Source organism: Rhineura floridana, chromosome 4, assembly GCF_030035675.1.
Source record: "Rhineura floridana isolate rRhiFlo1 chromosome 4, rRhiFlo1.hap2, whole genome shotgun sequence".
Lineage (NCBI taxonomy): Eukaryota > Metazoa > Chordata > Lepidosauria > Squamata > Rhineuridae > Rhineura > Rhineura floridana.
The window spans coordinates 153,744,505-153,767,140 of NC_084483.1; the positions used below are offsets into that span (position 1 = coordinate 153,744,505).

The 22,636-nt window shown below is 38.8% G+C and overlaps 1 protein-coding gene across 2 annotated transcripts in view; it reads left to right on the forward strand.

The window, feature by feature from the left end:
- The window catches only part of ZFAND3 (zinc finger AN1-type containing 3), a 263,984-nt gene that overhangs the window by 64,648 nt on the left and 176,700 nt on the right, over positions 1–22,636 (forward strand). For both annotated transcript variants that reach the window (XM_061624889.1, XM_061624890.1), the window contains 2 exons: positions 6,520–6,560; positions 9,628–9,654. In XM_061624889.1, coding sequence (XP_061480873.1) covers positions 6,520–6,560; positions 9,628–9,654 — 68 coding nt within the window. The remainder of the gene's footprint in view (positions 1–6,519; positions 6,561–9,627; positions 9,655–22,636) is intronic.

Here is a 22,636-nt window from a genome sequence, read left to right on the forward strand (position 1 = left end):
TCCAATTTATGCTAACATTGATGATCCTATTTGTGCACCATCATGGTTAGTTGTTAAAGGAATCATAGGAATCACAAATCTATCTTTTAGCACATCCAAGATTCTCATAAGCGTCCATGGGTACTTTCAAAATAGTACAGCATTTTCTTCAGTGAAAATAATTAATGATGGTTTGACAAATGCATTGAAAAATTTACTAGAGTGTACTTTGATTATTAAACAGAAGTTATAATTGCTTGAAAAAATGCCTGTAACCATTAACCATTCAGTGCCTTAGTTCGCACATCACACTAAGCGAAATCATGGATTGGTATGAATATGTGAGTGCATAGGCTCTCAGAAGATTGTGGCTGCTTTGCTCCTCAGTTTCACTGTTGTGCTGTGCTCACCTAAGCCATGGTTGTTTTAGCGTGCTGTCTGAACCCAGACTCATAGTCTCTCGAGCTAACTGCAAGCTACAAACCAGATGACAAAACTTGGTTACAGCTTATGGTCAGTCTGGAGAGATCTAAACTGCAAGCCTGGTTTTGAATGTAACTAAGTCAAATCACAGCTTAGTTCAGTGCAGCAGCAGAATGACCAGAGAGGAGCAAACTGACCACAATTTCGTCTCTGGGAGCTCAAACATTTTCACTAAGCCATGGTTTAGCTTAGCATAATGTGTGAACCAGACCACTGTGCAGAAACATCTCTGTTGATACCTAATGCAGAAAAGTATGATGTAATTCAAGGTACAGTCAATTGAACAATTTTTTAGTGGGGATGGAGCACTAGATATTTGAGTGTCACTTGAAGTTTCTGGTTCATGAAACCATTTCATTAAAAGCTTAATATGTGAGGCTTTAGAAGTACCAATGTTTCAGTAACCGTGTTGTTGATGAATTGGCAAATCTGTATCTGGACTTTCAGACTGCATGTCTAGACACGGCTTAGAATCCTTCTACCTTTTTTTAATGGGCAGGTTTTTTATTATATAGAGGGAACATTCAGTCATTATATATCTGGAAAATTTAAAGACCGCTAAATGTTAATAAATATAGTGGTGTACAACAATAAAATGGATTAAATAAGACAGATAAATCAGTTTTCCAAAAGAATCCGAATAAAGCACATGCAGTGAAATGACACAGTCTAGGTTTACCATCTGATCTGCTGCTTTGAGAGCTAGGATTATTTCTAGACAGAGTTGATAAAAATCATATTTTTTTAAAAAAAAATGGATTTAAATTTAAAAAATCATTTTTTTTATTTAAATCAGATTTCAAAATTTTCTTCAAACAATTAGTAAAGAAATATTCTAGGTCAAAGATATGATGAATACTAATTATACAACTCCTAATTATATATTCTATGAATATGTTAACAGCAGTTTATAGAGATAGGAGATAACCTGATCAGTCCTATTCTGTAGGTGGTGTATATGAAGTGCATGCGCTGCCTATCAAGTCCTTGCCTCTCTAAGTGCAAAGATGTAGAAGGTCATTGAATAGAGAATTTGGGGAGACAGAGTAGATCTGAACAAAGAGACCACTGAATTGGTAATCCAAGCCCTTAATAGCAGTAGCCTCTTCTGCAGGTGTAGAGAGATTTTTTCTTCCTTTGGACTACTTCATTCTAAATTGAGAAATAAATTGGGAACCGAAAAAGCAGGAAAGCTTGTATTTTTTTTCCAGACAAGGAGCAAGGAAGACAAAGGTGGAAGAAGACTTAAGTTATCTGTACTATCCAACATTTTAAGTTTATCATGTTGACTTGGTTGAATTTGCCTAAATTTTATTTTTTTAAGGAACTTTACATTTACCTAAAAGGTCAAATAGTTAACTATGCAAAAATCCATGTGCATGTTTTGTTAACATTGTTTATTTATTCTTCTGGTTAGTTTTCTTCAACAATCTTATTAGTACAATTTAAAAGCCTGTTTGGTGGTGGTGATTCTGGCACATCACAACAAAAATATAATGATTAAGTGAACCATTGGAGCTGGTTCATCTTCTGAATGGTTTCAGAGTTTCATTCTGCATTAGTACTAAAATGACCAAATTATCATCCCATTTTCGATAAAAATTAATCTGAAAACAATTTAGAATAAATCCTTAGTGTGTATCTACCTTCTAATGAAACCTACATCTCTGAATGTGTATTAAGGTTATCTTAATATACTTCTACTAAAAATGATGATTAAATAGAATCTTCCTCACTAGTGATTTAAACTGTGATTTAAATCTTTAAAACAGTCCTTCAGAGAAGTGATTTAAATCATAATTTAAATCAATTTGATGTATATCAAATCAACCTTGTTATTAAGGTGCAAACTGGTCAACAGCGAACAATTTCTGTTCAATTGAGGGTCATGGTTATGACTGAGGTAGTGCAGAGTATCAGAAATCCTAACATAGAATGTTCTTTGCCATTCTGCTATGTAGTGATAGCAAATGTTGACTCAGTTTCTTAAGTTGATGAAAGGTTAACTTGGTAAAATAGTATATCTCAGTTATATTGCCAACAGTATGACAGTACTAAAGCAGACTTCTGAAGATGACTCTTGTCTCCACCTGATTGATCCAGTAAAAGGCAAGCAGTGTATAAATACTAATTTCCATCATGAAAATGTCACTGAGCTCCAATATGAACATTGTGGGTCACCTTCAATGAAATTAGAATGTATCTATACTTGATACATCTTGTGGAACAGTAACTGGTGTATATCAATTTACATAAAACTGATAGGAAAAAAGGATTTTTCTGCACGCTATCTATTTTAAAAATGGAAATATCTCTGGAATTAGATATTCTTACGCATAGCTTTTTTCTCTGCTATGGATTGAAGATGAACCTATTCATTTACTTTATAGTGTCTTGCATTTGTTGTTTCCTCACTGTTTGTTTTCTTGTGCTTGTTTGGCCATTGGCTTTTGCAGCTTAATCAACAGAGCTTAGGCTATTATTTGCCTTGAAAGATGACACATAAGCTGTTGGTTTTCCCCCCAGAATTGATAGCTCTGTGATGTTTCATTTTTTTCTACCAAGGCTTTGTAGCATTTCCCCCCAGTATATGTACATTTGAAAAAATGCTACGAAGACATGAAATTGAAAGTAGCCTACCTCAATGCCTAGGCACTGTTGAAAGCTTCTCTGTCTTAAATATGAATGGAACATTGCCTATTCTGTTTTAACTGGTCCTGTGATATAATGGCTTCTTGGGGAAGCTCCAGCTTACCAAGTTACTTCAAACAGTCTAACGTCTAAGGAAAATGCACAAAAGTACAACCTACTCATGATGTAGGTGTTGGCTTAGCCTGCTGTTGTAATAGTCGTGATTTTTCCTGAAGGTAGATAATCTGTGCAAGTTGTTGACAAAGAGCTTAGTTTTGGAGTACGTATATAGTACTTCACTGGAATAACCACGCAAAGCTCCAGTGGTCTACTCTTGATTTTCCTCTTCAAAGTGAGGTGTGTCTGTTCCTCCCGGCACTTAGATGTGTATATTTAACGCTCCTTTGCCTCACTTTGTGCTTTATCAGGTAGATCCACTTAGGCCCTAAATTACAGTAATCTTCATACATAATCAGAGAAGGGGGCTGTTTACAAACAAAATCTAAAATCTGCAATTTTAGCAAATTATGTCAACCAAGAACCTTGCATTCTTGGCAGCTTTCATAATTTGATTTTGCTAGAAAAGAAGGGTATGAACTGACAAGATTTTAGTTCAGACTCCAATTTGATGTTCAGAAAACTGCCCACTTCAGTCCAAAGTGCTTCAGAGTCTAATTTTAGCTCAGGGTCTGAGGCCACATTCATGTCAGTATAAATTAGGTTTTCTGCTTTCCTTATTCACTATTTGGTGGGGGTGGGGAGAGAACCCAGTATAACTTCCCACTCTTTTGAAAAAATTGGATGACATTTGCAGGCATAGTCACTCCTCCAGAATGGATAAAAGTCTGCTAAATTGCAGACAAATACGTCCAAGGGTTTTTATGCGAGATTCCATTAAAGTTTGATTTTACAGATGGAGGGGGCAGAACTCATTCATGAGCTTTCTGGGTGACCTCAGGCCAGTCACAGGTGCTCAAGCTAACTGATCTCACAGGGTTTTTGTGAGCTTAAAATACATAGGGAGGAAAACCATGTATGCTACCTTGAGCTCCTTGTGGGAAAGGTGGGATATAAATAAATAAAAATAAAAGGCATTCCCTTTCTTTGGATTTGTTTGTTGATGGTAATTCATTGCCAGTACATACTTTACTATATAAATACTGTATTTTAAATTTCTCTAACCCACTCTGGGACCTACTGATGAATGATGGAATAGTAGCAGTAGCAGTAGCAGTATTCATCATCATCTGCCCTGGAGCTGCCCCCTTGCTCAGCTACTTCTGCAGTGCAGGCAGATGGCAAAGCTGGGATCCACTGCCAACTCAATGATTCTAGATGATGCTGTTCCTCTTCTATGGGGACCCAGAATCTCTTTCATCTGAGGAGATCCTCAAACAATGAGCAAAAGAGGGAGGCGTTGGAGTGGGAATCTTCTATTGCTAATGGCTGTCCCTACTTCTCCTTAGCACCAACATACTTCTCCCTTTTGGGGGGGAGCTAATGAGAAGGACTGCTGAAGATATCCTCCTCTACTAAAGTGGCCACCACATCTGAAAACTCCACTGCAACCTCCTGCACAGTGTCTACATCTATTAAGCTGATTTCCTTACAGCTTCAGTCACATGAGCTACCAATTGCAAACTGCTGCCACCATCTCTACAAAAAGAGCCCAATTTGTAGTAAACTGCCTGTCTTCCCGCTCTCAGAGTGGCAGGGAACTTGCTGCTGGGCACCATTACGGTACCTGCCTGAATAAAGAGGGTGTATTTGAGTTTGGGTGGGGGAGAACTCAAAGGACCTGTTCTGCTGCCCAACACCTCTACCATTGCCATCACCTCTTCCCCTTGGGGCACCACATGGTTTGCTGCCAGTACTATATATGTGCCTCATGATCAGACACAGGTAGAGGGGTGAATGCATATAATATGTAATATATTCCTGCTTTGCTGCTTGCAACTCTTGAGTACTTGTGCACAGTGCAACAACACAGCCCTGTGCAGCAACACAGTGTGTGTGTGTTAATGGGTGCTTAAATGCACACACATACACAAAGACACTAAGAAGTAAATCAAATAAGAAATCACTTGAGAAGTACTAAAAGATAAAATAGACTAGTACTTATTAAAGAAAAAAACACACCTAGAACTGTTTTTAGGAAAGAGGGGGAATAATGTGGACAATAAGAACAACTAACATTTACACTCAAAAGCAGACAATAGTCATATTAAAGGCATAAATGAAAAAGAATGGTAAGGTCTAGGAAGAAAGGGTGGGTATGTAAGGATTGTAATGAGATGTACTTGTATAGGAAAATACACAAGCATAAAAAAAGCCTTCAACTAGAATTCGTTCACTGTTACTGCTTGTAAGAGACAGAACTAGCTGAGAGCAAGAAAAATGGAAGAGTAGAGCTAATTTATTTACTTCAACATCCCTCCCCCAACATCCCTCCCCTAAAGTCCTGAGATTGGAGAGTCCTGATAAAATCATTCCCTCTGATTGCGAACTGGATCTGTCAATCACAAAGGAGCTATCTCTTATACAATGAGTTTAGAGGCAGTTTTGCTTTTAGCAGACAGGCTGCAGCATTTTTCTGACATCCAAATCGCTAAGGTGCCACAGAGCACGTTGGAGGTCCTTGCTTCAGTGCAGGGCACCTTGGACAGAACCTCCCTCCCTTTGGACAAGCAGCCCACTTTGGGGCTTGTCTGAATCTGCTGAACACTCACTACTGGGAAAGGGATGGGAAGAATGCCAGGTTGTTGTTCAGAATACCAAAGTCTTCTTGCCTAGTGGAATCAAGCATCATGGACTCCTGAGATTTCATCTGGCACTACATCTGCATTTTCAATCTTAAATTAACTTTAGCTGTAAGAGTGAGAGATGCTTTCATTTTTATTTTTTGGTTGTTACAGAAGGAAGTTGGAGAAGCATTTACTGTTGTGGTTAAAATGGAAGGTATGAATTTTGGAGTGAGGTTCCTATATTAGGAGTGTTGTGACCAAGTGGTATATGTTAGCTTGGAGAGGTGATGTATTCCTAAAATTGTGTTTGGTAAGGGGTTGGGGTAGTTGAACTGTTCTCTCCCCCAAACGATAATGTTTTCCCTCCCCCACTCAACCTTTCAGGTGCAAATGAGTTTGTGCTGTAGATGCAGTACTTCATGCCACATTGTTTGCAGTGCTAGATAGAGATATGCCAGACCTGTGTTGTAACATTTAAGTGAGATAAATTAGTCTTTCTGTCGTGTTACTGAAAAGTTTATTTATGAAAATGATTTGGATGCATTGCCTCTCTCCAAAAAAACACAACTACCTTACCTCAGCAACTATAAGTTTTTATTCTAGCTCTACTCTTTTTTGAAAAAAACATTCTGTATTAACTACCAACAAAATATTAAGCTCTCCTTTTTTCCCCTTGCCCCAGGTCCAGCAAGACTATGAATCTCTGTTCCAAATGCTTTGCTGGTAAGTGCAGTGTAAAGGTTTGGTTTTGAGAGTTTTTTCTCCTTTTTTAAAAAAACAGTCTAAAGGACATAGTTGGCATCCCCCTTGGAGTTTATGTGTGGGTGTCTGTTTCTTAGTGTGTGTGCGTGAAAGCAGATTCTCCTCACTGTGGTGCTTCATTTATTTACTCAAGTTTGTTGAAATAATCTCCAATGTGTATAAAAGCAAGAACCTCTTGCATACAGACACCAATCTAGACTTCACTTAGCAAAGTTTACAAAACTCTGGAATGCCCTTAACTAGACAACTTCTGTCAGAGTAGCTTGCACTAATAGTTCAGATTGCTGTTACAGAATTTCTGGTTCAATAGAGCAGGCATTAATTATGTTAATTAACCCTAAGGATTGTGTTTATAGTTCCATTACTGGATGGGAAAATATTTCTGCTCCAGCTATAACTTTCTAGCAATAGAAAGATATTTTACTATACTCACTAATGGTGGAAAACAATACCATTTCCAACCTACAACCTTGTTATACATTATTACACGTCGATACATAAAGTGCTTTTAACATGTTTTACTATTATCCCCATTTTACAAATGGGGAACAAAGATGGAAGGCCAGAGGTTTGCTCAGACTAGTGTGCAAGACTGCAGCTAAGCAAGATTTTGATCTAATCCAGATCTCTGGGTTGTACAAGAATGACCTCTACCTCGTAGCAGAGGTTCTTGGTTCAAATCTGTTGCAACCTTGCAGCATTATATGACTGATGGAAAGGAACCACTATAGAAATCTGTAGATATTATATCATAGTCACTTTGGGCAAGTCACATACCCTTGGCCTCTAATCCACATTATGTAAAATGGAGGGGACAGTAGTGTAATTTAAAGAGCAGTTGGGAGGGTAAATGAACCAGATGAGCATTGTAAAGCCTGTAAGAGTTCAATATACGAAGAAATACGCCTGGCGCCTACGCTGCTATCTTTTCGGCGCCAGGTTAAGACCTGGCTATGCTCCCAGGCATTTTAATGTGTTTACTTTTATATTTCTGTGGTTTCTGTTTGTGTTTATTATTGTTCGGCTGTTTTTATTATGATATTTTGTATTTTAATCCTTTTGTACACCGCCCAGAGAGCTATTCGCTATGGGCGGTTTAAAAATGAAACAAACAAACAAATAAATAAATATAGTAGCAGCAATTGAATGAACAAACTCCTTTGTTATGCCTATGGTGCTTTAAGGTACAAGGTGCTGAAACCAAGTGCTCTTCTACTTTATTCACTCTGGAGCTATTTGAATGTTATTGCTCCTGCCACAATCCCAGAACTAGCAAGGTAGCACTATACTAGTATGGAAGCCCTTGTGGATAACTTCACAGTTGAATTTAGTAGTGTAACAGTATTACTTATTTCAAATGCATGAACAAGTTTTAAGCTACTTCTAAATGAAAGAAAATACATCAAACAATGGCAGATTAAATATTAGAGTCATGGTTTTGATCAAAATAGTTTAGGAGCAAATAACCAGTGGAAATCATAGGATTTTCATTGAGATACAATACACTTTCTGTCTTTCTCTCTGTGTAGAATAGACAACATGTAGTATGCAAGAAGTTGTTCTTTTTAGCTTTCTCACAGCTATGTAACCTGATCTCAGACACTGGATATTTTGTAGCAGAAACCACAAGGTGTTAGCCAAAACAATTTATCATGGCCTTTGAACTAAAGCCCATTTTATCAAATGCACTTGTGCTCTAACCCACAGAAGCTTACGCTACAATACATTGGCAGGTCTTTTTAGGCCCTACATTGCTCTTTTGTAGCAAAATCAGATTAAGACAGAAATCATTTTACATTTAAGACAGACATAATTTAAGTCAACAACCTTGACTTAATAAACTCTGCTAATGTACATAGCTGGATTGCTTGGATTGCTTCCAATTTGCTCCTTACTTCAGGCTGACAAGTAAACAAACCATGAAAGGGATAGCTTAGTATTGTGTCCAAACCCAGGATTGTGGCCCTTTATGCACTAACAAAGTTGTGGAGAGTGGAGCATAAATGTGCTGTTCAAATATAATTGGGCTGCCTGGATGCCAAGACTTCCATGATCATATCTGAGAAAGTGCCTCCTTTCCTACAGACCCTCTCGGGTGTTAAGATCAGCATAGGGTGCCTTCTTAGTACCTCTGACAGACTCAGAAGTTCAGGGAATGGTTGCCTGGGAAAGGGCTTTCTCTGTGGCAGCCCCTAAATTGTGAAATTTCTTCTGCACAGAGGTGTGCCTGGCACCTTAGCTGTACAGTTTTCAGCAAATGCTAAAGATGCACCTCTTTACCCTGGCCTTTGGCACTTTTCTGGACCCACCCTATTCTTGTGAGTGTAATTTGTTTCAATTGCTTTTAATGCTGAATTTTAGATAGTTGCAATCCACCCTGTGATCTACTAGTGAAGGGTGGGCTGATGATGACAATGACGATGATGTTAGAGGTCCCTTGACATTATGGTGACTGGCATTCTGCCTCTGAGACTTGAATACAAGTTAATCTTAACCAGGACACTTAAATAAGAAAAATGTTGAACTTTAATGTGATGTAAAAAGTTAAAGGAATGACTGATTGATTGATTGACTGAGTTTATTTATATGCCACCTTTCCACAGCAAGCTGTGCCCAAAGTGGCTTACAACAAAGAGAAGTCACTTTACAAAACATAATAAATTCAAGCAGGACAAATACCAACAATGTAAAAACATAAAATTAATTCAGTATTACAAAAGAAATAATCTAGATTGAAATACTTTAAGTACAAAGCGATAAGTACATTCTTAGCTCTGCTGAGATAAGATAAAGCTAAATAAATTAAACTGTTATATTTACATACCTAAAATACAAATTTGGTTCACATTTATACATTTGCAAGGTGAGTGAATGATGGGTTTTACTTTTCATAAAAGCAGTCTAAAATGGGTGTTTTTATACTGTAAGTTTTTTCATGCTTATATTTAATTAGAATATTGCAAACTTAATGTATGAAGGAAAACTTGAGGGCTCTTGATCTTCACTTCATTTTCTTTCTCTTTTTTAGAAAAAAGAAATCCACACAATGAAAAAGGTTAGTAACTAATAAAATTAATTGAAATATTTTAAAGCCATTAAGGTGTCCTATTCATGTCCTTTGCACAGTCCAACAGCCTTTGCTCGAAATTCCATAGAAATAAGACTGTAAATATATAAATTACTAGATCAACCAAGTTATACAAGTAGTGGCTGTTTGATTCCTTCAAACTAATTTTTCCATATTTCAGACTTACTGTGATCAAGGGGGTTTGCCCTAAAGCAAGTATTGGGCAATCTAAGACTGGGGCAGGCCACGAAAGGGAGAACTGAGGAAACTGACTGCAAATGTTTGAAATGATAACAGAATACATGACAAGATCAGATACTACTTAGCAATCTCATTTAACCTTTTGAAAACAGTAGGACTTCAGTGTCCCAATAAAGGATAGATGTTAAACTCTCACATTGAATTGGCCCAGAGTACTGGCGGTGCAGGAGGTAAGGTGCTGATGGCTGGTTGCTGGAAGCTCCTGTTTAAGACCCCTCTCAACATCTTATCATATCATATATTGCTTAGTTGTGTCACTCTAATAATGCCACAGATGCAGATGCAGCGGCGTATCTTCTGATCATAAACTACTAACATAACAGCTTCAGGCAGTACATTTATAGTTTTGACGTATGAGGTGCATGCAATGTAAGTACGTGTGAATAAGGCTGCAGCCAGTGATGGTAAGCAAAGGAAAAATTGATAAAGTATTATGATTCAAGTAATTTCATATCCCTTTCTTCAGCTTTAGATCAGAGTATCTCTTTTGATGTACTTTCAGATTGGTGAATCAAGCCTAATTTTCTGCCCTTACTCTTTTTACCTATTGCTGCTTCCTTATAATTCATTACAGCTGAAATGAGTTACAACCTTCAAGTGAATACATAGTCTTACTTTACATCAATTGAAATACTACACCTAATATAAAGCAATTTTGTTACTACAACAAACCTCTTGCATAGTAGCATATAGAAATGAGTGTGAGGAAGTGTGGAAAAGTTTGAAACTTGGGGCTGTATTCAATGAACTCAATGTGCTAATGGGAGCCAGTGCAAGGATTCCAGCTAGTGCATCAGGACTTCCTCCCCCTTTGCCCTTTCAAAATCTGCTCTAGAGGGTCAGGAGAACCACGAGAAAAACACGTGGGGGGAGGTTGTTCCCTCTCCTCACAAAAATGAGATCTTTTTAGCGCTGTGATGAGTATAACCCTTGCTCTCTGAGTTGCTTAGCAGTTGCCCCATGTTGTCTCTTTGTCTCTTCTGGGTTGTCATAAAGAGGAAACCCATGAGAGTGAGTCTCTGTCTGTCTGTCTGTCTGTCTGTCTGTCTGTCTGTCTGTCTGTCTGTCTGTCTGTCTGTCTGTCTGTCTGTCTGTCTGTCTGTCTGTCTGTCTCTCTCTCTCTCTCTCTCTCTCTCTCTCTCTCTCTCTCTCTCTGGAAATATTTTATAAACAAATGATGGTCAATTAAGCAGCTTAAAACTACTGTATCTGTTGTGGGTCCTTTCTTTGTAAACTAGAGGTAGCTAGTTTCTTGCACCATAATCTGAGTAAGGAGAAACATTTTCAGTAGAGACTGGCATTTTCTCTAACAATTGTGAAATTTAAAAATTGGCACATTACAAACACTGGAAAGTAACTCAGCAAGATGATTAGAAGTAGAGCTCCTCAGTTATTTTGGCATGAACTTTCGTAGGCAAGTATTTCAATTGAGAGAAACTTTAGTAATTTTCAACATTTGAGTTTGTGCTTTCTGATGTACAATATGCCCATTATTTATTTATTTATTGTATTTATATACCGCCCCATAGCCGAAGCTCTCTGGGAGGTTTACAGTCTCTTTCAGTTGCCTTATAATGTAGATCATTGTTGTTCCTGCTTTAATACATTGATTTCTGAGGCTTGAGGGATTGTACAGGTCCTTCCAGTAGTCTGTGGCTGTGCAGAGATAAAAGTCCCATACCTGATTCACTGGATGACACTCAATAGCAAAACTTTCACTTTTATCCATACCACTGTATAATCTGAGTATACATTACTGCTAGACAGCATGCCCTAAAATAGTAAGTCTGAATAATGTGATTGATTTGGTTGGCGCTACATCATTACATCTTGCCTTTTGGCCAGCCATTCTGGTAAGTTAAAATAATATCAAATATAAACATTTCTGCAAGGTAGAAGAAATTATTATTGTGGATAGTGGACCTCATGTAAATGTTTTATTCCAGAATGCAGACTTTTATTTTAGCACCTTGACTTTTTTGAGATTAGTTTATGTATGTCTGTGACAAGAAAATAGAATGTAACTGTGTGCTAAATGGAATCTTTCCTGCAAAGTGAGTTTACTTAAATCAAAATTGTATTGGTTTTATCTTCATTGTAGGTTTAGAAAACTATAAAAGCTACTTTAGTGCCCAATCATTATACTTCACATTAGCGTTTCACCTCTCGTGGCAGGTTGAAGGACTCAACATGTAATTTTATGGGCTTATCATATTGGCTCATTAAGTGGCTGAAGGCATAATTTCCTTCAGAAATACAAAACCTTTGTACTCTTCCTCTTCTTCCCCCCTCCCCCTGACTCCTGAATAGTTTTTAGATTCACAGTGCTCCCTGCTGCTGGTATGGGAGTCTAGAACTACATGGGACTTTATATTCATCTATTGCCTTAACAGACTATTCAAAAAACAAACGTGGGTGTGCTGTAGAAATCATTTTGGGCTATTGTTTAATCTGCTGGCAGGTTAAGAACATAAGAAGAGCCTGCTGGATCAGGCCAGTGGCCCAGCTAGTCCAGCATCCTGTTCTCACAGTGGCCAACCAGGTGCCTGGGGGAAGCCTGCAAGCAGGACCTGAGTGCAAGAACACTCTCCCCTCCTGAGGCTTCCGGCAACTGGTTTTCAGAAGCATACTGCCTCTGACTAGGGTGGCAGAGCACAGCCATCATGGCTAGTAGCCATTGATAGCCCTGTCCTCCATGAATTTGTCTAATCTTCTTTTAAAGCCATCCAAGCTGGTGGCCATTACTGCATCTTGTGGGAGCAAATACCATCATTTAACTATGCGCTGAGTAAAGAAGTACTTCCTTTTGTCTGTCCTGAATCTTCCAACATTCAGCTTCTTTGAATGTCCACGAGTTCTAGTATTATGAGAGAGGGAGAAAAAAAATTCTTTATCCACTTTCTCAATGCCATGCATAATTTTATACACTTCTATCATGTCTCCTCTGAACCACCTTTTCTCTAAACTAAAAAGCCCCAAATGCTGCAACCTTTCCTCATAAGTGAGTCGCTCCATCCCCTTGATCATTCTGGTTGTCCTCTTCTGAACCTTTTCCAACTCTATAATATCCTTTTTGAGATGAGGCGACCAGAACTGTACACAGTATTCCAAAAGCAGCCGCACCATAGATTTATACAATGGCATTATGATATCGGCTGTTTTATTTTCTCTATTATCTCTAGCATGGAATTTGCCTTTTTCACAGCTGCTGCACACTGGGTCAACATTTTCATCATGCTGTCCACTACAACCCTGAGGTCTCTCTCCTGGTCGGTCACCGCCAGTTCAGACTCCATGAGCGTATATGTGAAATTCAGATTTTTTGCTCCAATATGCATAATTTTACACTTGTTTATCTTGAATTGCATTTGCCATTTTTCTGCCCATTCACTCAGTTTGGAGAGGTCTTTTTGGTCGTCAGCAAACTTGGTCACTTGACTGCTCACTCCTAATTCTAGGTCATTAATGAACAAGTTGAAAAGTACAGGTCCCAATACCGATCCTTGAGGGACTCCACTTTCTACAGCCCTCCATTGGGAGAACTGTCCGTTTATTCCTACTCTCTGCTTTCTGCTTCTTAACCAATTCCTTATCCACAAGAGGACCTCTCCTCTTATTCCATGACTGCTAAGCTTCCTCAGAAGTCTTTGGTGAGGTACCCTGTCAAACGCTTGTCAAAGTCTAAGTACACTATGTCCACTGGATCACCTCTATCTATATGCTTGTTGACACTCTCAAAGAATTCTAATAGGTTACTGAGACAGAACTTTCCCTTGCACAAGCTGTGCTGGCTCTGTTTCAGCAAGGCTTGTTCTTCTATGTGCTTAGTTAATCTAGCTTTAATAATACTTTCTACCAGATTTCTAGGGACAGAAGTTAAGCTAACTGGCCTGTAATTTCCGGGATCCCCCCTGGATCCCTTTTTGAAGATTGGTGTTACATTTGCCACTTTCCAGTCCTCAGGCACGGAGGAGGACCTGAGGGACAAGTTACATATTTTAGTTAGCAGATCAGCAATTTCACATTTGAGTTCTTTGAGAACTCTCAGGTGGATGCCATCCGGGCCCGGTGATTTGCCTTTTTTTATATTGTCTATTAAGCCTAGAACGTCCTCTCTCGTTACCATCATTTGTCTCAGTTCCTCAGAATCCCTTCCTGCAAATGTTAGTTCAGGTTCAGGGATCTGCCCTATATCTTTCACTGTGAAGACAGATGCAAAAAATTCATTTAGCTTCTCTGCAATCTCCTTATTGTTCTTTAGTACACCTTTGATTCCCTTATCATCTAAGGGTCCAATCACCTCCCTAGATGGTCTCCTGCTTTGAATGTATTTATAGAATTTTTTGTTGTTGGTTTTTATGTTCTTAGCAATGTGCTCCTCAAATTCTTTTTTGGGATCACTTATTGTCTTCTTGCATTTCTTTTGCCAGAGTTTGTGTTCCTTTTTATTTTCTTCATTCGGACAAGACTTCCATTTTCTGAAGGAAGACTTTTTGCCTCTAGGAGCTTCCTTGACTTTGCTCGTTAACCATGCTGGCATCTTCTTGGCCCTGGCGGTACCTTTTCTGATCTGCGGTATGCACTCCAGTTGAGCTTCTAATATAGTGTTTTTAAACAACTTCCAAGCATTTTCAAGTGATGTGACCCTCTGGACTTTGTTTTTCAGCTTTCTTTTTACCAATCCCCTCATTTTTGTGAAGTTTCCTCTTTTGAAGTCAAATGTGACCGTGTTGGATTTTCTTGGCAATTGGCCATTTACATGTATGTTTAATTTAATAGCACTATGGTCACTGCTCCCAATCGGTTCAACAACACTTACATCTTGCACCAGGTCCCAGTCCCCACTGAGGATTAAGTCCAGGGTTGCCATCCCTCTGGTTGGTTCCATGACCGACTGGTTTAGGGCATAGTCATTTAGAATATCTTGAAATTTTGCTTCTTTGTCACGACTGGAACACATATGCAGCCAGTCTATGTCCAGGTAGTTGAAGTCACCCATTACTACCACATTTCCTAGTTTGGATGCTTCCTCAGTTTCATATCTCATCTCCAGGTCTCCCTGAGCATTTTGATCAGGGGGACAATAGATCGTTCCCAGTATTAAATCCCTCCTGGGGCATGGTATCACCACCCACAACGATTCTGTGGAGGAGTCCACCTCTTTGGGGGTTTCGAGCTTGCTGGATTCAATGCCTTCTTTCACATATAGAGCGACACCGCCACCAATACGTCCTTCTCTGCCCTTCCGATATAGTTTATATCCAGGGATAACTGTATCCCACTGGTTTTCTCCATTCTACCAGGTCTCCGTTATGCTCACTATATCAATGCTCTCCTCTAAGACGAAGCACTCCAGTTCTCCCATCTTGGTTTGGAGACTTCTAGCATTAGTGCACAGGCACTTGTAAGCAGTGTCTCTCTTCAAGTGTTTTTGGCACTTGTGGTTTGGCCTGTGGTAATTTATTTATTTATTTATTTACGTACTTACGTACTTACTTACTTACTTACGTACTTACGTACTTACTTACTTATTTAGAATTGATATCCTGTGCCCCTGCTCTCACAATGCCTACTTCTAGGCCTACCCCTTTTAAAATTTCATCATTCCTTTGGTCTTTATCCCAGGGGGGAGGTTTATTCCGAACCGGACCTTCCTCAGCTCCTGTCGGGTTTCCCCCCTCAGTCAGTTTAAAAGCTGCTGTGCCACCTTTTTCTGGCACTACAGTCATTGATACAAATATATTAGAATTTTGTCCTGCTGATGTTTCTTTAAGAATTTCCAAATACTGGTTTTTTGAATATTTCAGATCTGCAATTTAGTAGTCTGTTGTCAACAGAAAGAAATTTCTAGATGCACAAAAGAAGAGCATGACGTGTTTGCATTCCATGAAAAGGGAAGTTGTTCTCTGAGCTGTCTGTTCAAGAACATCCTCTTGTGAATAGGAGGTCTGCAGTACAATTTATCCTACATTAAAGCCTGATAGAAGTTGGCACCTCAATTTGTGTTTCTCCATTAGGCCAGTGCTTTGTGATGTATTTTAACAGCATTCAGGCTTGCCTTTATAGCTGTAGCCTGTTGAGTGTCTGGTGCAAGACTTTTACTGAAGCCATTCTCTGACTAGCATTATGAAGCTGGCAGCACTTTGTGTTCCTGTCTATTTTATATTGAGCTGATTTAGCATGCTTTTAAAAAGCATAACTATTGCTTTAAATGGTAATAAATGTGCCCATAGCTACATATGCATAGCTAGGAGACCCATCCTTACACTATTCTCACAGTGTATGTAGGTCTTTAATAGCCACAATGTTTATTTTATATAGCTAAGTTATTGTGTTTGGTTCCCAAAGTGTTAGGTTTAGATCAGGGGAAGGGAATATGCCCTCCCACCCGCAGTTAACATGGGCAGTGTTCAGGGATAATGAGAGTTGTAGTCCAACACAGTCCCCAGCTCTGATTCAGATTAACAGTAGAGTGCAGAATGAAAAAATGAGTGATGGTAAGTGTATTCCAAATCTGAGGATGAAATCTATTTATTTCAAAAAAATGCCACTATTCATCGAATTTGATTCCAGATTGGATTACAAAATTAAGATATAAATCCACATAATATAAACAACCAGCAAATAAAAACAGCAGTCAGCAAGATTTTAAAATGTCTATGATACTTTAAAACCTGGGAGAATAAAAAAGTCTTTAACTGGCACCTAAAAGAAAGCCATATTGGTGCCAGGTAAGTGTCCTTAGGGAGGGTGTTGCATTGACTGAGTGCCACGGCCAAAAGGGCTTTTTGTTTGGCATGTGCTTCAACTCTAACAAGGGAGAAGGGCCAAGGCCCCAATTGTGAAAAAGGACAGTTGGGTCGTAGCTATCCATTCCATGGATGGGTCCTTCTTAGTTAACTACTTTGGGAACCATTGATAAGTCATCAGAATACCATATCAGTATGGCTTAATCAATAACATCTTTACTTCCTTTTAAATGGCAGAGAAATGGAAATAGTTGTATGCTAGCTACCCTAAAAGTCTGAATCCTGTTTAGCTTTTTGACACTTTTCCTTACTGGTTTTTTGATTGCCTGGCAAACTTCGCTAGTCATCACTGAAATTCTTCAGTCAAAAACATATGGAAAACCTTTCACAAAGATATATTTGTGACAATGTTCATTTTTCTCTCTGGCAAAATGTGTCCGGTTTGTTTGTTGCTTTGTAATTCTCTCTCTTTATACTTTGTCCTATTTAGATGATGTTCACCTCACTTCTTGCCCATTAACCTTGCTCTTGTAAGGCCTGCTGAAACTAATTTAGCTCCGTGTGTGTGTTCTCAGATGACTTGGTTGTCGGTTGTGAAAAGACTTTTCCATGTTGTCAGTGTGAAGGGAGTTAAAGGTTGATCAGTATGATTTCTTCAGTTCATTATATATATTTTGGTTGCACCTGTTTTTTGTTTCATGTTTGCTGGAGTTGTGAGGGAAGGAATCTTTTCTGTCCATGCTTAGCAATTTAGCTGAATTATGGAAAAGCCTGTTCTCTGTTTTCTGTGTTTGCTCATTTGAAAATCTCATATAGTTTATAAAGACACTAGTGATTTGTTCCCCAGCCTCCCTATAGAGCTGGTTCCATATTACAATCTAATTCCACGTCCGTGTCGTGCACTCCTGAGCCGTTAATTTGTACATTTCGATGCAGTTTGTTCCATCGTGTTTTTGTAATCCAAACTGAATGTAACTAGCTATGTGCTTTTGGGACCTTGCCTTGCCTTGCCAATTAGAACAGGTGGTTACTGAGAGAGAGTATGTTTTAAATAAAACATGGCACTGCTGAGTGGGATTTAAATCCTTTGGGAGTAAAAGGAACTGTTTAACTCTTTCTCTTCAAAAAGGAGGCCAGCCTATGAGAGGGTGCGTTTTTCAATGCCTAATACATTCCTTTTGGAAGGAAATCAGATTCATTCTTTGTTAGTAGCATAATATTTGTCATTGGAAACATGTATTATTCGGAGTTGTATGGGATTTATAGAAATGCTGTACGATACTCCAGGTTGTCAAGGCTTTTGCTAATTGATAGCAAGCAGAAAACAATACAAGAATCACCTAAACACTCTATTTCGCTATTGCTCTTCCAACTTAGAATGACAAGCAATTAAAATACTAACCTTGATAGACCTGGGGTCATTAGGGCCTCCAAGAATTTTGGTAAGAAGATTAATTTATTTAACTTTTTATTGGCATTAATTGGCTTATAATGAGCACTGGCCTCCTGTGAACACTTTCAAAATAAGAAGGCCACACTGAACAGCTAATAAACCCTATTATGAAATGCTTGGTCTCTTCCAAATGGAAGCTTTTATAGAAGGGGAATGGGCAAACATATCACTTCAATTGAGTAAGAATACCATTCCCAACAAATTTCTTGACTGGTATAGTATTATTTGTCAAGACTGAGATATAAGTACAGGACTTGAGGGGTATTTGTGCTGCCTTCTTGAGGCATCGGTAGAAACCAGCCACTGGTGTCTTGTATTCATAATAATTCACCAAAAGCAAACTTACCACTTAAGAATGGTAGAAAGTGTCAAAAAATTACTCAAGGATACACAAAGTAAAATAGAAATCATTTATTTTCTTGTAAGCTTTGCTTACCTCAGGACAAAGTTGTTTCCAGAAAAACAGTAAGAACCATTTTTCTTTTCTTCACTAATGGTTGGAGGTCTTAGGCCTTGCCCTGTTACTGGAGGTGTTTATCTTGTTTTAAAAGAAAGACACAGATGGTGTACCTGTAGGAAATGCTACATTCTGGGTTACTTTTAAAGCACAAAAACACAGTTCTTTTCTTTATATCCCTATCTACCATTGTACTCCTGACATGATTGTGACTGCATTTTCTCTCTCAAATATTAAGCTGTAATGGACATTCCTGGATTTATGTATAACATAAAATAATAACCTCAAATCTTATCTATTAGGGGCCCTATCACACACCATGCAGAGGAAAAGTCTGGTTTGTTACAGTGTGCGTACTCATTGGAGAAATGCAGCCAATCACAGCTCATGATTGTGATTGCAAATATGTATTTGCCATCCATTTCCAGGTGCACATCTGAAATTGTGAAGCCTGAAGAGGTCTGAGGATATGCAACTTAAAACTTTCTAGTAGATTTCAGCAGCTAGCTACTGGTCTTGGATTATTTAAACAAATAGTTATGAGTTATGGCTAGTTAGATATTTGGAGTGCATCCCCATAATATCTCTATTTCTTTTCCCTCTTAAAGTGGGCACTTCAGTTGGTTAACTATTGAGTGGAAACTCTTAGACAAATAGTCAACTATAATTGCTCTATTAATATATTTGGTAGCTCTATTTAGAATTCAGCACCTAGCAAATATCAGACCACCATATTATAATGATGGAAAAAGAAATTGAGATGCTTTAAAGAGAGAACCATGTAAGATATCCCAAGATAATTTGATGATATTGGTCATCCCAATTCCTGCATTTCTTAGCAGAGGGTTTATTTTATTATGAACCCCTTTGATAAGTGAAAAGATCACACTTAATGCGTTTGCTACTGTTTGAACTGTCTAATAGAATCAAGGGTAAAAAGTTCATTTTTTTTAAAGATAATTTATTCTAAGTATAAATTATATATAAAGTTTAGATAGTGCTCTCCCAAAAGAGCCTAGGATGACATAAATCCTTCCTTGGTGAGCATTTCTGAACCCAGTTGCTCCTGTTATGTAAGTTATGAGGAGAGAACTAAACATTTTAGTCCAGTGACTTTCAATAGAAAGCCATGAGAACTTTGTCATTGGTTTAATGAAATGTGGATTGTAATAATTTTCCTATGTTTTTCTGGCTTCTAATTGATTTTTGTCCTGCATTGTCGGAGCAATCATTACATTGTATCCAATGCCGTGCCAGTGGAGTTCAGTTCAGTTTCCTCCCCCACCCCCAGCCTGAGTGCTTCCAAACTCTTCTCCCAATGTTCTGGAGCTGTGTTTGAGGGCGCACAGGAGCCTGGAGGGGACAGGAATGGAAGAGAAAGTTCTCTTGCATGAGCAGAGCTGCAGTGTTGAATACAGCCCATTACATTTAATAGGAAGGCAGTTTGTAGTTCATTTCAGTTTATATGCCACCTTTCTGCATATGACACTCAAGGCAACAAGTTCTCTGTGTGTGCAAGTAACCATACAGAAAGAGAATATTGTGTGTCTTCTCTCCTGCGTTACTGAGCATAAACGTAAGCCATATCTTGCTCTAGAGTGATGGAAAATCCACATTTCAGTTAGGACTTCTGAAGAAGTTGCTACTGGAACTTTTAAGCAGGTTCCAGAGAGGTATTTGCACCAGTAAACTTGTACACTGTTGCACTACAATGGGCTGGTTCCAGACATAAGCATGCCAAAATAGACTGGCAGAAGTGGACTTCCCATCCTCACCAAAAGTCTCTTGTTGAGGGGTTGGGGGCCTCTGCTGAATGGAGTGAGGTATGGCATGGGGGGGAGGAGTCCTTGATAATCGAGTGCATGCAACTTTGGTGAGCAGGACCTCTGTTTACAGAAGTTGCCTTTGACCAGTTTGGGATTTAACCCCCAACCAACAGCACCCCCAATTTAGTAGGATCCTCCAACCCGTACAAGAGGCTTTGGGGTAGTGGGAGGCTGCTACACTGGTGGAGAGAGATTTGCTTCCTCCAGCCCCTTTGGCACCCTTATCTCTGGATTCAGCCTCTATATGTTTCTGTGATGTTTGATATCTGCCTCTGCCCCCTACTTCACTCCATTCAGTTAACTGATTTCAACATTATTCTGCATTGGCTATTTATTTGCCTGAATAAGGTAATTGGAGCACTTCCTAGTTGGTGCTGAATGCTTTAATACATGAAATAGAAATGTTTCATCCCTAATGAAAAATGTTAAATACAGCATAGTGGTAGTAGACCTACAGGCATCTTATGGAATTATTTCTACCTCTTAAAATGTTTAGGTTAGGAAACATCACATATTAAAGCATATTCAGTGTATAGGCTTTTAAAAAACTGCTTTTTCATCACCAGTCATTAAGTTCACAATTCCCCCCCCCCCCCACTCATAGGAGATGCATAGGTATGGAATTTGTCAACCTGCAAAGACTTCAAATAATGGAAAATGTAATGAAGAGTCCCTTTAAGTGCAGTTGGTGTTCATACATGATGTGTGTGTGTGTGTGTGTGTGTGTGTGTGTGTGTGTGTGTGTGTGTGTGTGTGTGTGTGTGAGAGAGAGAGAGAGAGAGAGAGAGAGAGAGAGAGAGAGAGAGTAGAGTGTGTGTGTGTGTGTGTATGTCTTCAACCAATATCTAAAATTGTGCTGGAAAGCAGTTACACAGGAAGGAAGCCAGGACGCAGGCTTGAGAATTGACTTAATGGATCTCAGTAGCCCACTACTCCAGCCCACTGGTTACAGGGACCATACAACTCCCCTGCTGCAACAGCTCCACTGGCTGCCAGTCTGTTTCCGGATACAATTCAAAGTGCTGGTTATGACCAATAAAGCCCTATACAGCTTAGGTCCAGACTATTTGTCAGACTGTATCTCCCTATATGAACCTGCCCTGGCCCTGAGATCTTCAGGAGAGACCCTTCTCATGATCCCAACACCTTCACAAGTGCGACTGGTGGGGACACGAGATAGGGCCTTTTCGGTCGCTGTCCCTAGGCTCTGGAACTCCCTCCCTAGGGAGGCAAGAATGGCCTCCTCTGTGCAGTCCTTCCGCCGACAGCTAAAGACTTTTTTCTTCTGGCAGGCCTTTGGAACTGAAGGTTTTAAGGGTAGTGACTGAAGAGGATGCTGTATGTTATTGTTTTACTTGTATGCTCCTAAACTGGGTTGCAGTATTTTAAGAGTATATCTAATTGGTTTTAATATCTTAATAGTTTAATCCTGTTTTAATGCTGATTTTATATGTTTATATGTTTAATATTTGTATAGGTTCTTAATGATATGTACTTATTTTTATCTGGCAGCCTTGAGTTCCAGTTTGGAAAAAGGGCGGGGTATAAATAAAGATAATAATAATAATAAGAAGAAGAAGAAGAAGAAGAAGAAGAAGAAGAGTTGCCAATGCATGGATACGTTCCAACACAGTGCATTGCACTCTTTGGGTCACATGCTTACAAAAGAATGAATTATTTTTTTCGGTTCAGGGCAGTATCATAGCAGAGCATTTGTCACTTAGGAAATAAAATCAGAATTTGCTGCTTCCATTTTCCCTCCTGCGCTGCTTCCTGTGAGAGCAGCAAAACCCTGATCTGATAACCTATTTGCTTTTGTTTGTTTGTTTTTTGGCAAAAGTGGCTTACTGAGGAATTATTTTGAAGATAACAACCAAGATGTGTTGCTTTCTGAAGTATATGTTTATAAGTCTCCAAATAATGTGGACTCAGTTAATAATTTTAGAATTTTAGAGAACATGTTTGCTATTATGTCCTAACTACAAACTTAATTGATGTCTTGTGAAGTTTGATCCACAAAGAGAATTTCAGCATCCTTGTATGAAGGCAAGCTTTTTTATGCAGCTAGCATACAAAACTAGCTAGCTCCTTTAAAAGGAAATGTGCAAACAGTGATACTTTGCATTCACTAATCTATGATCAAAAGTGAGATCCTTCCAAAATTAGGCTTTATTGTGCCAGATCTAAAGTTTAGTTATGTCAGTCATATGCATTTGTTACGTAG